This window comes from Propithecus coquereli, unplaced genomic scaffold (genome assembly GCF_000956105.1).
Source record: "Propithecus coquereli isolate 6110/MARCELLA unplaced genomic scaffold, Pcoq_1.0 Scaffold184, whole genome shotgun sequence".
In the NCBI taxonomy this organism is placed as follows: domain Eukaryota; kingdom Metazoa; phylum Chordata; class Mammalia; order Primates; family Indriidae; genus Propithecus; species Propithecus coquereli.
The window spans coordinates 1,078,636-1,094,342 of record NW_012143190.1 but is presented as its reverse complement, the minus strand read 5'-3'; the positions used below and the strand labels follow the sequence as shown (position 1 = coordinate 1,094,342).

General features: G+C 50.0%; 1 protein-coding gene across 1 annotated transcript in view; it reads left to right on the top strand.

Annotated features, from left to right (window-relative positions):
- The window catches only part of PCSK6 (proprotein convertase subtilisin/kexin type 6), a gene marked incomplete at its 5' end in the record, with an annotated part of 167,897 nt that extends 157,508 nt beyond the window's left edge, over positions 1–10,389 (top strand). Inside the window, 3 exons of the mRNA XM_012642689.1 lie at positions 4,434–4,563; positions 8,485–8,597; positions 8,985–10,389. Coding sequence (XP_012498143.1) covers positions 4,434–4,563; positions 8,485–8,597; positions 8,985–9,082 — 341 coding nt within the window. The remainder of the gene's footprint in view (positions 1–4,433; positions 4,564–8,484; positions 8,598–8,984) is intronic.
- Positions 10,390–15,707: the final 5,318 nt, after the last annotated feature.

The following is a 15,707-nucleotide window of genomic DNA, read 5'->3' as shown; positions in this document are numbered from 1 at the left end:
TTTTACCACAATTTTAAAAATTTCAAACAAAAACCCAAATAATGAAAGGGCCCCCTTTGAACAGCAGCCGGTTTCAGGGTTTCAGGGCGTTAGTTAGAGACCCAGCCAGGCAGCCGCGAACAGGATAACAGATGCTCGACTGCTGGGGCGCCTTGTCTGGTGTTCAGAGGCCTCCGAGAGGCAGGGATGAATACAGATGGGAGTGGGGATGTTTTAAAACATAGACTTAGTGTTTTGTACCTATCCACACTTATTCGGAATGTTTTATTCAAAGAGGAAAAGACTTCTATAAACAACTTACATGTTTTATAATTCCCCACAAAGATGATAGCACAGATGTCTCCCAGGCACAGTTTTTATGCAGCAAAGTAGAAAATTCATTTGTTTTATTGGGTTTCATTTTGCAGAGTTCTTTGCACAGGTAAGTTGAAGCACACCATGAGTTTGCGGGCTCAGATTCGTTTTGGGCTAAGTCCTCTCCTCATAGCTCTTCTTCTGCCCTCAGCACTTTGGTCTGTTCTGAGAAACTCAAGTGAGATTGAGCTTTTGCAGCAGTCTCTGCTAGAGCACAGCTGCCCTGATACTGTTCTCATCAGAAATGCTGCCCGGTGTGGCCATGAGAGCCCCGTGTCGCCATTTGCTATGCGGTCCCAGAGTAGACATGCCTGAGAAGCCAAGGCATGGCTTCAAACGATGACTGGGGCTGACCCCAGGCTACCTGTGGGACATGTGCCCTCCTCAGTTCCCTCTTGGGACAGCCCCAAAAGGCGCCAGGCCCAGCATTTGGCAGCGTTCCACCTGCTGACAGCTCAGCAGCGTCCCTAGAAGTTTGCCCTGTTGCCTTTTTATATATCATTTTTCTGCTTTTTTTTTTTTTTTTAAGAGACAGGATGTTGCAATATTGCCCAGGCTGGCTTTGAACTCCTGGGCTCAAATGACTCTCCCTGCCTCAGGCTCCTGCGTAGCTGAGACTTCAAGTGCATACCACCAAGGCCAGCTCTATCATTTTTATTTGTTTCTTTGACTTGTTTGTTAGCCCAGGTTGATGCACAAGCATTACTGATGTTGATTATTTAAATTTCATAGTCACTTGAACCCAAAACATTCAGCACATGGTTTTATAACTAATTGTTTTGATTTCAGTAATTCCATTTACTTTCCTTTCTCCAAGCCCCCAGACTGCCTGATGGCAAAAAGCTTTATGGAGTCACTTGGAGGTTTTCTCATCTCAATCCAGTGACTTCTGTGTCACTTCAAGTGTTTAATAGTGTACAGGTCTAAACCTCTTGGGGTGGGGGCAGGGGTCTCCCCTCCTCTCCATGCCCTCCGCCTGGTTCTGTCTAAGCTCCTGGACGCATGTACATCTGTGCCCAGGTGGCCACCAGGGGAGAGACGCACTTCCCTGCTCCAAGTCGCCTGGGGGCTTGCTCCATGTCAGGTGTGGACCTCATTGGAGGCAGCTGTTCTCAGCCACCCACTCCCTGTGCCCTGGAGGCCCACCTGGCCTTCCCCTTTGTGCTCCCACCCAGTGACCACTGCTGCCCACCACCTACCCAGGGGCCTGGGCAGAATTGTTGGGCAGGAGCAGGGGCAGGTGTGAGTGCCTGGTGGCATCCTCAGAGCAGAGTGTGGTGGCATCTGTCTCCACCCTGGGCCCTCAGCGTCCCAGTGCTCTTGGCGGGAGACTCAGTGAGGATGAGCCTCTTGTCCTTCTGCGGTCCAGGTGCGTGGAGGTCATGATGCTTGGGGGTGGCCTGTCCACCGCGGGTTGATGCAGTGGACCTGTGGGACTGGACTTACCCGGTGGTGGGGCACGTGCACATGGGCACGCGCACACCAAGTCAAGGGGCACTGGCCAGGCACCTGTGAGGGTCAGCCCTCGCTCCTGAGGCTCCAGTGCCTGAGAGAGCATGACTTGAAATACCAAATAAAAAACACTGCAACAGGCCGAGAGAGAGAGAAAGCAAAAGAAAATGTTTTCCATCTTAATGTCTGCAGTGGCATGTTTTTCCTGCTTTTTCAAGAAGGACAACATGTTTTCACTTTGTACTGGGCCCGCAAACGATATAGCGAGTCCCGTATAAGCATAATCCATTTTGCTGTTATTGTTACGAGCATGGGTGCTTTTAAAGCATTCAAAGCCTATAAAGACTTGTGACTTAATGGAATCCTTAAAAGACTTTCACTGAGTTCTGAAATTCATAATTTTTAATAGTTGTGAAAGTAGTTTGCTTAGAAAATGTGTGTTTAATCAGCTTTTTTATTGTAGTAAAACACACGTAACATAAAATTTACCATCTTGACCCTTTTTAGGTGTACAGTTTGGTGGCATTAAGTGCATTCGCGTTGTTATGCAGCCATCTCATACCATCTCCAGAGCTTTCTCATCTTCCCAAACTGAATGTGTTTAACTTTTAAGTTTAATAAATTGAGCATGAAACTAAGTACACACAAGAACGAGCCACCCTAGTGTTGGAGAAGGGGCAGAGGGGTGACGGGGTTCAGCGGGTGAGGCACGAGCAGAAGGACAGTGGCGGGCACTGCACAGCTCCTGAGGCCCGGCGTGGAATGACGCCCTGCTGTGTGCACCCACCGGCCACACCTGACCTGTGGACACCCCCACCCCGGAGATCAGCCATGGGGAGAGGAGGGATCGGCCAAAGCACGAGAGCAGCCTCCACTCTAGAACAACACAAACCAGACAGAATGCTATGGAGGGGCAGCTCTTCCACCACATTGCAGGAAGAGGTCGAGGACACCCTACCTGGAGACGCTGGTCCATCACAGAAGCCCCGTCACCCCAAAGGGCTGCGCTTCTACCTCCTGCTTAAAATCCTGTGGCCTCCTCGGCTTCACTCTTCCTGGCTATCAAAGAAGGAGCTCAGGGCCGGGCGTGGTGGCTCACGCCTGTAATCCTAGTACTCTGGGAGGCCGAGGCGGGCGGATTGTTTGAGCTCAGGAGTTCGAAACCAGCCTGAGCAAGAGTGAGACCCCGTCTCTACTAAAAATAGAAAGAAATTAATCTCACAACTAAAAATACATAGAAAAAATTAGCCGGGCATGGTGGCGCATGCCTGTAGTCCCAGCTACTCGGGAGGCTGAGGCAGGAGGATCGCTTGAGCCCAGGAGTTTGAGGTTGCTGTGAGCTAGGCTGACGCCACAGCACTCTAGCCCGGGCAACACAGTGAGACTCTGTCTCAAAAAAAAAGAAAAAGAAGGAGCTCAGAATCCCCTCCCAGGCTTACCGCTGTGGTTCTAAGATATGGACCGAGACCCCGGGCCCTGAGCCTTGTGTCTGGGGCCCCCAGGGCTCCAGAACCTTGCGAAGCATCTTCTTTGACACAAGGAGAGGCCCCAGCTTGGTCCAGACTTACTCCGGGAGGAAGAGATACCACTGCATTAGCTGCCAGGCCCCCACCTAAGACCACAATCAAATTAAGTGGGTGGGGCAAAGGTCTCCCCGGGCACTGTGATTGTCACAGAGCTACTGAGATGGTTCCCTGCCACATAACCCACTAGGCTGTCAGCCATGGCACCTCGCTGCCTCTCATGTCCCAGCAGGTGCTCCCTGGGGACATCCGGCCCAGAGGAGGCACTCAGTCTAGTCACTGTGGTCCAGCATCTGGCCAGGGCCAACAAGTCCTCCTGTGACTCTGGGCCAAGCCGAAGGTTTTCCTGCATGACTCTGTATCCTTCATTCAGAGCTTTTGTCTCTTCTGGTCGCTCCTCCCTGCCCCATGAGCCCTTTGTCATTTTTCTCCTCTGTTGGTGAAAATCTTTAGTTTTCCCCGTGTCACCTTCCCCAGTGTTCTGTCAAATGCAAGCCACAGATGAAATTTTAAGTTGCCTAGTAACCACATCTTAAAAAGTAAAAAGAAACAGGCAAAAATAATTTTAGTAACACATCTTATTTAACCTAATGTATCTAAAATATTACCATTTCAACACGTAGCCATATAAAAAATTAACAAGCTGTTGTACTTCCTTTTTTATACGAAGACTTTGAAACCCAGTGTATATGGAAGGTGCATTCACAGCCCATGTCAGTGTGGCACAGCCACATTTCAAGTGCTCCAAGCCACACGTGGCTGGCACGTGGCTACTGCCCTGGCTCTAGCAGAGGTGGGCCTGGGCCCCATGGGAAAGAAAGTGTTTGGAATCAGGGCCGATCACCGTGGCACGGACTGTGGGGAGATGTGCTCCCCACTGAGATCGGCTTATGCCTTCCATGTCCCCTTCTGAGAAATGGGGCTGGGGACGCCCAGCCCTGGGAGTGGGTGAAGACAGCCCAGCCCTCGGCAGGCACTTGGGAAATGCCAGCTGTGCCGGTGGCCTCAGGTGGTACCCTGGCTCTCCCGGGGTGCTGCAGTGGGCCTGGACCCCGGTCATTAGTGGCTGTCCCTGTCATCTGCTTCTTTTCCTGCACCTCTCAGGGCCCAGCAGAGAAGAATGTATTCACTGTGCGAAAAACTTTCACTTCCAAGACTGGAAATGTGTGCCAACCTGTGGCGAGGGGTTCTACCCAGAGGAGATGCCGGGTTTGCCCCACAAAGTGTGTCGAAGGTATGGTCTTCCTGGCTCGAACCCACACTGCTGGGGATTGGTGGTCAGCTGCGTCTAGCAAGGGCACGGTCAGAGGGCTGAGTCTGGTGGCACTTTCCCCAGGGACAGGTGGAGGGGCTGCTGCATGGGAAGCAGAGTAACCAGGTGCCTGCCCCTTGGACCTCACACCCCAGTGCAGACTCCACGGGGTGCCCCCGCCTGTGCCCCAGCTCAGGTTGCATCCTTCCCACTGGTGGTCATCAGGAAAACCATGTTTGGGGTTTTAAAAATATTTTTTTTAATGAGATATTTAGAGAAAGTAAAAAGATCCCAATAGTCTGCTCATTCTAAGGCCATTTCCTATGCAGTCCACGCACATGTACTTTAACCCTTCTCACCCTCCCCACGCATTTCCCCCATGTGCCTACACACTCCATTCTTACCTGGTTCTCTGGGCCTTGTAATGTTCCCTTTTGTTGTTGGACATGGGCCATTAAAGGAGAAGCCATTTGCTTTGGTGCCCTTGTGTCTTGCTGACCGTTGCCCTATGTCGGGACATCACAACCCAGAGCCCAGGGACAGTGCACGGCAGCTCCAGCTGGGGACCTGGTAGCACTGGCAGATCTACCCCACACGGGGGTCTGCCTCCTAGGCTATGCGTGAGAACTTCTGTGGGTTGTGACCTATTCCCTTAAAAATAAACAAACAAAGCCCTATGAGAGACCACTAAGTTCTTGCACTTGTGTGACCCGCAAAAAAGGGGTCTGGTGGGGGTTACGTATCTGTCCAAGGATCAGCCCCATCTACTGAGTTGAAGTAGGAAACTTGCCAGCCACTTGCAAGGTGCAGCTTTGCTGAGTCCTGCTCAGGGCCCTGGGCACAGATGTCTGAAGTAAACCTTTCATTTTAACCAGCCAGCTGGTTTGCAGATAATTAAGTACAGCAACCCAGGGAGAACTTGGAACTAAACAGTGTTAATCACTGTCATTTGTCAAATGCCCTGGAGTTCAGGGGATGCTGAGTATGCACACAACTGTGCAGCTGGACCCTCTCGGGCACCCAGAGGTGCTGGCGTCCCCTGCCCCCAGGAGGCAGGCAGCCCCACAAACCTCTCTCCTTAGGGACCGGAGGACAGGAGTTTCCTGGGTACTCGTTTCCACGTGAGGGGAAGCTGGCAGCCCCGGAGGGGAGTCCAGTGCTGTGACTGACACACCAGGTCTTGGAGAAACACCCACAGGATGGACCTCAGAGTGGAGTCCCTCCGGAGGAAGCATGGCCTCAGTCCCCTTGCTTCTCAGGGTCTCTCCTGAGTCAGGCAGCGTCAGCTTTTAGAGAGCCACAGGCGTCCTCCAGGCCCCAGAGTGCTGACTGGCACCGCGGCCATCCTCTGCTGCTGTGCCAGGGCAGCTCCCGGGGAGCACGTAGCCTCATGGTGCCGATATGGGGAAACCAGGCGGGGACACATGCCCGCTGGGTTGGCCACCCCAGGTTGAAGCTGAGAACAATCTGTGTTAAGTATCTCAAAAGAGATGCCGGAGACCGTCAGGACTTAGTGAGAGGACCTAGCAAGAGCCAGCAAGGCCGATCAGAAAGAAAAGGAGAGACTGCGGGGTACTTGCCTGGGGGGTAGACTAACTTCTCTCGCCCCAGCCCCCGGGGTTAATGGGGGCAGAGAGTTCGGGGACACGCCTTCTGCCTTGTTCTGTGCCCAGACTGAAGCTGACAGGAGCTCTTAAAGCTGGTGGCCTGTGTCCCTGAGACTTCTGGTGTCTGACTCTCACCTGGACCAGCGGAAGGGCAGAGGTGGGTGGGGGTGGTCCTGCGGTGCAGCGGGGAGAGAGGGCTGCTTTGGGCGTGCCCGCCCTTCCAGGACTGGCCAGGGCAAAGTTGCCAGGGTGTCTTGGGGGTGAAGTAGATGCCACAGAAGGTCACAGAACCAGAGGCATCTTGAAAACCACCCGCCCAAAGGTGGTCCTGTCCAAGAGGTAACCCTGACGGAAAGAAGCGGGAGCTACAAGGCAAAGGGGGGGATCAGCCAGGGGTGCACATCACCCCTCTCGAAGATTCTTTCCCCAGAGCTCCAGATGGGAGCCCAGGCCGCTCCCACCTTGCCCTGGGCCCTGTGAGCATGCAAGCGGAGACCCCACCGGGCCTGCCTGGACTTCTGCTTCCGAACTGGGAGCTACTGAGGGGTGTCATGTTAAGCTGCTGCACTGTGTTAGCAGCAATAGCAGAGCAATGTGTGGTGATTCGTCACCCCGCAATAGAAACCGAGGCACCTGCAGTCCCACAGAGCGTGGCGAGGACAGTGGTTCTCCACCGCAGCCCACTGCTCACGGTGGTTGTTCATGGACGAAGCAACCCTCGGCTCCGGCCTGGGAGCACCCAGCCCCTGGGCCTTCCAGAACACTGACGTTCCTTTAAGTGGCTCAGCCCAGTCCTGGCTCCCATCTCACTGGTGGGTGTCATCTGTAAGAGATGCCAGGAGGGTCCCTAGAGGAAAGTCATCCAAAGAAGGTACAGGCCAGATGTGGGGGGACAGTGTGACAGGGGCCAGATCCCTGGGGCTTCCCAAAAGTGCACGAGGAACAGGGTCTTGCACAGCCAACCCTGGTAAGCCCTCTGACCCCAACCTCCTCTCGGGGTGGCCTGTGTGGGGTGAGGGGAGAGGACAGGCTCCGGGGTGCAGGTTTGTCTGTGGGATTCACACATGACAAACACAGACCAAGGGCCTGCACTTGGGTTTCAGCATCCTCGGGCGCCCTAGGAGTATCCCACCTCCCATCCAGGGAGAGGGTGTGCTGCACCGGGGCTCCATGGAGGTGGAGTCAGTGGTGGAACCAGAACCCATCTGCTTTGGAAAGGGCTGCTTTGGAAAGAGGCCTGCCAGGAGACCTGGGGTCACTGAAGGCCTCACGTGGTAGGGGGAGGGGCATCTGTGCCAAGCCCAGCCTGCCGGGCTCCTGCCCCAGGCCCTGCCTGCCCCCTCCAAGCTCTGCCTGTGGGGTCTGTCCACCCTTCGCAGCAGCAGTGGGGAGGTGGGCAGATCAGAGTGCCGTGGAGACCGAGTCACCAGGAGCTGGACTCGGAAAAGGCAGTCGTGCAGCGGAGGTGCGCACATGGCCCTGGGTGGGAAGCGTGCAGATTCAAGCCTGAGGGCAGCGTCGGCAAGTTCTTTTTATAAAGGGCCAAAAGGCAAGTAGTTTGGGCTTCTGGGGCCATACTGTCTCTGTCACAGCTATTCAGGTCAGCATGATATCGAAAAAGCAGCCACAGACAATATGTAAATGAACAAGTGCCACTGTGGTCCCGTAAAACTGCTGGTGTGGCCTTGGGCACTAGTGCATCCACCCTCCCCTGGGGTCACGTTACTGTGCGTTAGAAACAGCCCTGGGTCCATCTCTGGCTAGTCTGGGCCAGGACTGGCCGGGAGGGGCAGGGATTGTAGGGCATCTCCCCACCTCCCCGGTGCAGGCTAGCGTGCCAGAAAGGAGGCTCAGCCTGGCTGGCAGCAGCAGCCCCTCCAGTCAGTTCCAGAGTCTGGTTTGTCACGTCCCTGGGTAGAGTCTGGCCCTGACCTCAAGCCTACAGCCATCACAGCCCGGCGGCTGCTGGAGGCAGCATGTGGCTTTGGGAGCATGTGTGGGCTGGGTGCCAGTGGCCAACAGGGCTGTCCTCCCATCCCGGCCACGTTCCTACCAACTGGGCATGGCTGTCTCTGCCCTCCCAGGACAATATGAGGTCGGATAGGAGGAAGGACATGCAAACACATGGCCCATGTCTCAGGGCATCATGGGGGACACAGTTGCAGCCTCTCAACAAGAGGACCAAACCTGAGGGGGCCAGAAGGGGGTCCCAGGAGGGTAGGAGGGCTCCAGGAAGGGAGCCCAGAGCAGTGGGGCCTCTTCCCCAAGCTTCAGCAGGAACCATATCTTCCCACAGGTGCGACGAGAACTGCTTGAGCTGTGAAGGCTCCAGCAGGAATTGCAGCAGGTGCAAGGCAGGCTTCACACAGCTGGGGACCTCCTGCATCACCAACCACACATGCAGCAATGGTGAGCACCAGCAGGGTGGCAGGCCCCCAGCCCCCCCCCCCCCAGCACAGTTGTCCAAAAAGACAGATGCACGTGTGCCCCGAGGGCCCCACTGGCCCAGCCTGGGTGTTCTCCCTAGACCCCTCCACGCCACCCCCTATATCCCCCTCGTGAATTCTCCCCAGTCACTTAGACTTAGCAAGAGCCCCTGTCCACAAGGCGCCACCTCTGCCACGCCGGGCTTGCGCAGTCAAGCGCATTGCAGGAGGGGGACTCCAGGAGCTACCTGGGTGCCGCCGGCCTCCCTCTGTGTCCCCCTTAGCTGGTGCACCACAGCAAACGTGGAAGGATTGAAACAATCTTAAGGCTGATCTTTCCCTTCTTTTTCCTTCCTGACGCGGGGCCCAGCTGACGAGACGTTCTGTGAGATGGTGAAGTCCAACCGGCTCTGCGAGCGGAAGCTCTTCATTCAGTTCTGCTGCCGCACGTGCCTGCTGGCTGGGTAGGGGCACCTGGCCGCCCGCAGAGGGCAGGGCGCTCCTGTCCACCCATCTGTCCGTCCACCTTCCTGCAGACTACTGGCCAGTCAGGGGCGGCGCCCTGCATCTGACAGCTTTATCCGCCCAGGAGCAAGGTCCTTCCGCAGCTTCTCTGGGCACCCAAGCCAGGTGGGTGGTGGCCCTTTAGGAGGTGTTCCCAAAACGGTGATATCCTCTCAGACACTGCTTGCTGGCTACAGTCTTCTGGTAAACTCTAAACGGGAACAAAATGAATTCTGGGAATCCACAGCTCCGGCTTCGGAGCAGCTTCTGGGACCATAAGTTTACTGAATCTTCAAGACCAAAGCTGAAAGGAAAGACGCTTGGCAGAACACATCACTCTTCTCCCCGTGCTTTTGTGCAGCTCCATAGTAAATCTCGCCGGCCTGGCCAGCGAGCCCTGGGCCATCCTCATGTGTGACAAAGGGCCAGCAGTCTACCTGCTCATCTCCTGCCACCAAGCAGTCTAGGGGACAGTTTGGTCAGACTGTAAATAGGTTTGAGGGCATAAAAGGTATGACCACTGGGGACGGAGCATCTATTTCTACATAGTCGGCTGCTTCGGAAACTGCAGCAGTGGCTTAGAAAGTCAGATGCCAAACCCAGATCAGAAGGTTCTTTCTCTGCAGCATTCTCCCTTGAGTGAGCCGTGCTCTCCTTGGTACTGTGTTCTACCTGAGTCTCCAGGAGTCTTAAGGAGCCGAACGCCCACCTCTACCTGATGCAGAGTCTTCTGAGGAGGGTGCTAGGGAGACACCGAGCAATTCCTCTTAACAAAATGTAAGCCCAGCCCATGAGTTGTTACTCGCCCGTCACGTCCCACGTCATGGAATTGCTTCTAAGGTACACTTGGCCTCTGCCCCCAGGAGACCTGCTCTTAAGGTGGACGCTCCTGTGTGTGTGTAAATTACTAGCCTACGGGACACAGTCGGATGGATTCTGCCAAACCTGTGTAGGCATTTTATAAGCTACATGTTCTAATTTTTACCAATATTAATTATTTTGACAAATGTTTCATATATTTTCATTGAAATGCACAGATCTGCTTGAACAATTCCCTGTATGACGGGAGTAACATTTGCCTTAAATTTTTTCGACCTCGTCTTTCTCCATATTGTCCTGCTCCTCTCTGTGACCACAGTGCATTGGACTTGTCCCCATGAGCTGAAGAGAACCCAGCTGTTGTTCATCAAATCCACAACTCCGAAAGAGAAATCGACAAAGCAAATACAATGTTAACCTTAAATTAATAAAAGAGTTAACATCCCATGGCATAGGAACCTGTATTTCTTTCCAAGGCACAAAAGAATTAAACATGAGTGCTGACCAAGGTGTGAAATGAACATCGCTTTATTCGTGGTTTGGGGATCTGATGTCATTATGTGGAAGGTCTTCTTTGAGCTTTAGCAAGTGTCAGTGTAATAAAGCAGTGGGGAAAATTCCAGAGTTCCAACCCCAGGACATCCTTTGGCAAAGAAACTCTCTTTGGGCCTCAAAGGCCTGCTTGGGTGGAGGGTCTAGAGCCCCCCAGATATAGGAACACCTTCCATCGGTGTTCCATATAGGAACACCTGTCAAGGAGGAGCCCTCCACGGCCCAGACTGCAAGCCTCTTCACCTATAGCTGCCAAGCATGATTTAATTAGGTTACAGCTTGTCTTTCGCACAGTGACTGAAATCCCTGCTCCCAGGCTATGTGCTGCATGGGATTTTTGCCATGACCTCTCTGTGAGGTCAGAAGCTTGTACTTGCTAGGAATCCTTTGGCTGCAAGTAAAGGAAATGTACCAACTAGACTCAACTTAGGAAACACCAAAGTGGGCGAGGGTCATTGTTTTGTGAATGCAGGGTTGATTCTGAATCTCAAGGAAGAGAGCAGCAGGGCCTTGGGAATCCTGGGACCAGCGTTAAATGTCACCTGGATCCTCTTTGCACTGCCGTAGCACCCTTCTCTCTCTCCATAGCCTGCTTCTCCAGTTGATAGGACAAATTACAAGACCACCAGGTGCATCTCCCAAGTGAAACTGGCATAAGTCCAACCCCTTGAGCAAACTTTCAGGGTCTGTTTCTTGGCCCTGCTTTCCCCAGGGACAGAACTTGGGCAGCCTGCCTTGCATTCGTGCTCACTCAGTACCATCAGCTGTGGTCACAGGGACAGGCTTGTGCAGCAGAATGTGGCTGCAAGGACCTTTGTGCCAGAGGAAGGGAGCAGTGTGCAGCTTTCTGAAAGTGGGGAGAGCCACACAACCCAACAGCTGTCCACTGCAAGCACGAGCTGACCCGAGTTGTCAATGTGAGGCAGTGAAGGAGTGAGTGTGCATGCTTGCGATACTGTGGCCAGGACTGAGCAGAATATTGATATGCATTCAACTTCCTCCATGAGACTGACATGGAATTAAAACCAGCAACTTGTTAATTACCCCTCGTGCAAGCCACCCTTTTCACCCCTACAGCCCAGATATCAACAAACCTGAGCTCTTTGCCCACTGACAGCTGACAGTCTGATGTGTGGAGTTGAATCAGAAATAAACTCCCTTTACGTCCCGAGGGACACCAATTACAGGAAGGCAACCAGGCAGCTTCGGGAGCAGGTACCCTCATCAAGTGGCTGGGCCAGCCCGTCCCAGGGCCAACAGGTCGGATGGGGAGTTGAGAAGCTGTTCACAAAGTCCTAAAGACTAAATGCCACCTTGTCAAAAGGCACTGACCACATAGAGTGCCTGTTCACAGATGGTCCAACCTTAAGGTTAAGATTGTCTGGACTGAGTTGGGGCAGGATACGTTTATGGATTTTAAGTAGCAGGATCATGGGTCATCTCCTCTAAATCTGTTGTTTCCTGTGGAGGTGAAGTGACCTCCCTTGGATGACACTCTGGGAAAGCTACTCCCAGAGTAGCCTGTGCCCAGAGTCGGGGGCTGGCTCTCTGCAGGAGGGGTATCATTCTGCAGCTGCCCAGATGCAGCCATGATGCATTTGTTTTAAACTAGCTTCATTTCCAGGGGGTGGGTTTTTCTGACCTTATCCCCAAATTCTTTGGCACATCACGGTGGCCCCCATGAGCATATCCCCATCCCCCCTGACACCACTAGTGACTTTATATCTTGCAGCTCTTCAAAGGGCTGGGGAGAATTAGACATTTTAGAGAAGACACACCTATGATGGGAAGGAGGGTGGACAGAGCTTTAAAAAAATAAAAGGGCAAATGTGTCCAGGAGTGGAGTGTCCTTGAACTTGGGGATACCACCATCTGCCGCATTTGCATCATTGGTAATATGGCTGGAGGGGCCTTTTGCCTAAAAGCTTTGGGCATGTTGGGGCCCCTGAGAGGAGGTGAGGGGTGGACTTTCAGATCAGAGGATGGAAAAGGAAGGAGGTAGAGAAATGAAGTATGAAAGGAGGACATTTTCACAGGAACAAGCAGGGGTGATGGAAAGTAGTATACCAAGGCCATTTTCCAGCATGGTAAAGTTCTGCCCAGCCAGCTGGGAGGCAAGTGGGTACTGGCTGCTAGGGGGAGAGGAGGGAGTTTGCTCCCCCGCCCTGGCCTTCACTGCTGCTTTCCTCCCATGAACCTTCCTTGTTAGTTGTCTAAGGCCTTTCCTGAGACTCCAGGCTCTGTGTCTTGTCTGCACAGAACAGCACCCTTTGATGATGCAGCACTGAGCTACCAAACCTCAGATCCTAGGGTTCAGTCCCACCACCCAAAGCCCCACCACCACCACTATGGACCAGCCACGCTAAGGGTGACCAGATATCTCAGCCTCCCTATTGAGCCAACAGAAACCAAAGTACTCAGAGCAGAGAACACCTTGTTGCCAAAAACAGTAGTTCTCAACCAGGGGTGATTTTTGTATTCCAGGGGATAATTGCCAATGTCTGGAGACATTTTTTGTTGTGACAACTGGAGGAATGTACTTGCATCTAGTGGGTAAAGGCCAGGGATGCTGTTAAACGTGCTGCAGTGCACAGGACAGCGACCACAACAAAGAATTATCCAGCCCCAAATGTCAATAGCGTTGAGGTTGAGAAACACGGGCCAAAAGAAACGGAATCAAAAAAATTCTGTTTGCAACTTTATAGAGTTACCCTAAAGTGAATAAAACCGCATCTGGTTTGATTTCTGTCCCTGTTCCTGTGCTGAAGGAAGGGAAAGTTGTATAACTTTTGCTTTTTAAAGTAAAGAAATACTCCATCACCACTCTTTTTCTAAATGCAGCAAAAGAAGGGCCAAGAAAAACCAGCTTTCTGGCTTAAGGACTCCACCTGGTGGTCCTCTCTGGAAATAAGTAAAGTTTGTATTCTTTTATTTTAACTTTTATTTTGAAACAATCATAAAGCGAAATCATAGAAAAGTTGCAGATACAGTACAAAGAAATATTCTGAACAATTTGAGAGTAAGTTGCTGATATGATACTTTATGATTCCCCCCTCAAATACTTTAGTGGGTATTTCCTACAAACCAGGCATTCTCCTACACAACCATCAGAATCAGGAAATTAATATTGATATGTTACTACCATCTAACCCTCTGAATGAATTCTGTTTTTGCCAGTTGTCCCAATAATGTTCTTAGCAAAAGAATCCAGTTTAGAATCACACTTTGCGTGTGGTTATGATGTCTCTTTAATGTTCTTCAATCTGGAACAGTTCCTAAGTCATGACCTTAAACCCCTTAAAGACTCAGGCCAGTTATTTGTATGCTGTCCCCTCAGTTTGTATTTGTCTGAGGTTTCCTCGTGTTTTGACTCAAGTCATTTATCTTTGATAGGAATATCACAGAAGTGATTCTGTGTTCTCCTCATTGCATTCAGGTGGTGCCGGATTTTTATTTGTTCCATTATTGGTGATGTTAACTTTGATCACTCGATTAGGGTTTTTTCCCCTTGGCTATGAAGTGATGCTTGCCAAAGGATGTCCACTGTCAGTGCAACAGGGCAAAAAATAAACAGCCACCACAAGAATTGGAAACAAAGAAATAAAACTATCATTATTCTCAAATAGCATGGCTATATATGTAGAAAATCCACAAGAATGGTTACAGATAAATTATTAGAATTAATAAGTGAATTGCACAAGATTTCTGGATACAATGGCAATATACAAAAATCAACTGTATTTCAATATACCAGAAACTAATGGTTAGAAAATGAAATTTTTAAATAAAAGATACTATTTACAATAGCATCAAAAAACTATCAAATATCTAGACTAAATCTCGTAAAAGATATGTAAGACCTCTGTACAAAAACTATAAAACACTACTGAAATTTAAAAGGGTCTAAATAAATATAGAGTTATATCATGTTCATGGATTGGAATAGTCAACATTTTAAAGACATCAATTCCCTCCAAATTCATCTACAGATCCAATACAATAAAAATTGCAGCATGAGTTCTTTTTTAGATACAAGATATATCTAAAATTTATATTAAAGTGCAAAGGACAAGAATAACCACTATAATCTGAGAAAAAATGGGAGCCTTTTGGGGGGACAATTATCAAGTTTTTAAAATAATAAAACAGTATATTTTGTATAATATTATATTGTATAATAAAGACAGTATATTTTGCAAGCATAGCCAACTATACCCATACAGCAGAATAGCTAGTCCAGAGGCAGACCCTCACATATTCGGACACTTGATTTATGACAAGAGCGGCACTGCAGAGCAGTGGGAAAAGGTGGTCTTTTCAATAAATGGTGCTGGGTCAACTGAATATCCACATGGGAAAAAATATATCTCAATCCCTACTTTGGACTATGCACAAAAATATATTTCAGACAGACTGCAGATCTAAATGTGAAAGATAAAACAATAAAGCTTTTAAAATAAAATATTCATTATTTTGGAGTAGGCAAAGATTACTTAAAGAGCACTCAAAAAACATTAACAATACAGGGGAAAGTTCATAAATTGGATTATACTAAAACTGAGAACTTCTGTTCATCAAAAGACATCATTAAGAAAATTAAAAGACAAGCCACAGAGGGGGAAGATATTCACTGTACACATATCTCACAAGGGCTCATGTCCAAAAAGCATAAAGAGCTCCTACAAATCAGTTAAAAAAAAAAAAGCCCAATAGAAAAATTGGCAAAACACATAAACAGACACTTCATTAAAGAGGCTATCCAAATGGCCATAAATATATATAAAAAAATTTTCAATCAGGGAAATACAATTAAAACCACAATGCGATACCACTACCAACCTACCAGAATGGCTAAAATTAAAAAGACAGACAATATCAAATATTAGCAAGGAATTTAAATTGGTACAACCACTTTGGAAAACTAGTATGTACGTAAGCTGAATAAAAGTAAGCCCTATGACCCAGCAATTCCATCCCTGGGTATATATTAGTATATGCATTCACTTAAAGATATGTATTACAGTGCATAGGTACACTATTTATAATAGCTCCAAATTGGAAATTGCCCAAATGCTCATCAACAGCAAAATGGATGTTGTATTATTAAATAGGATATTGACACAATGAAATACTGTATAGCAGTGAGAATAAATGAACTACACCTACACACAAAGGTAATGTTAAACAAATCTACATAAGGTACAATTTTATTTCCATA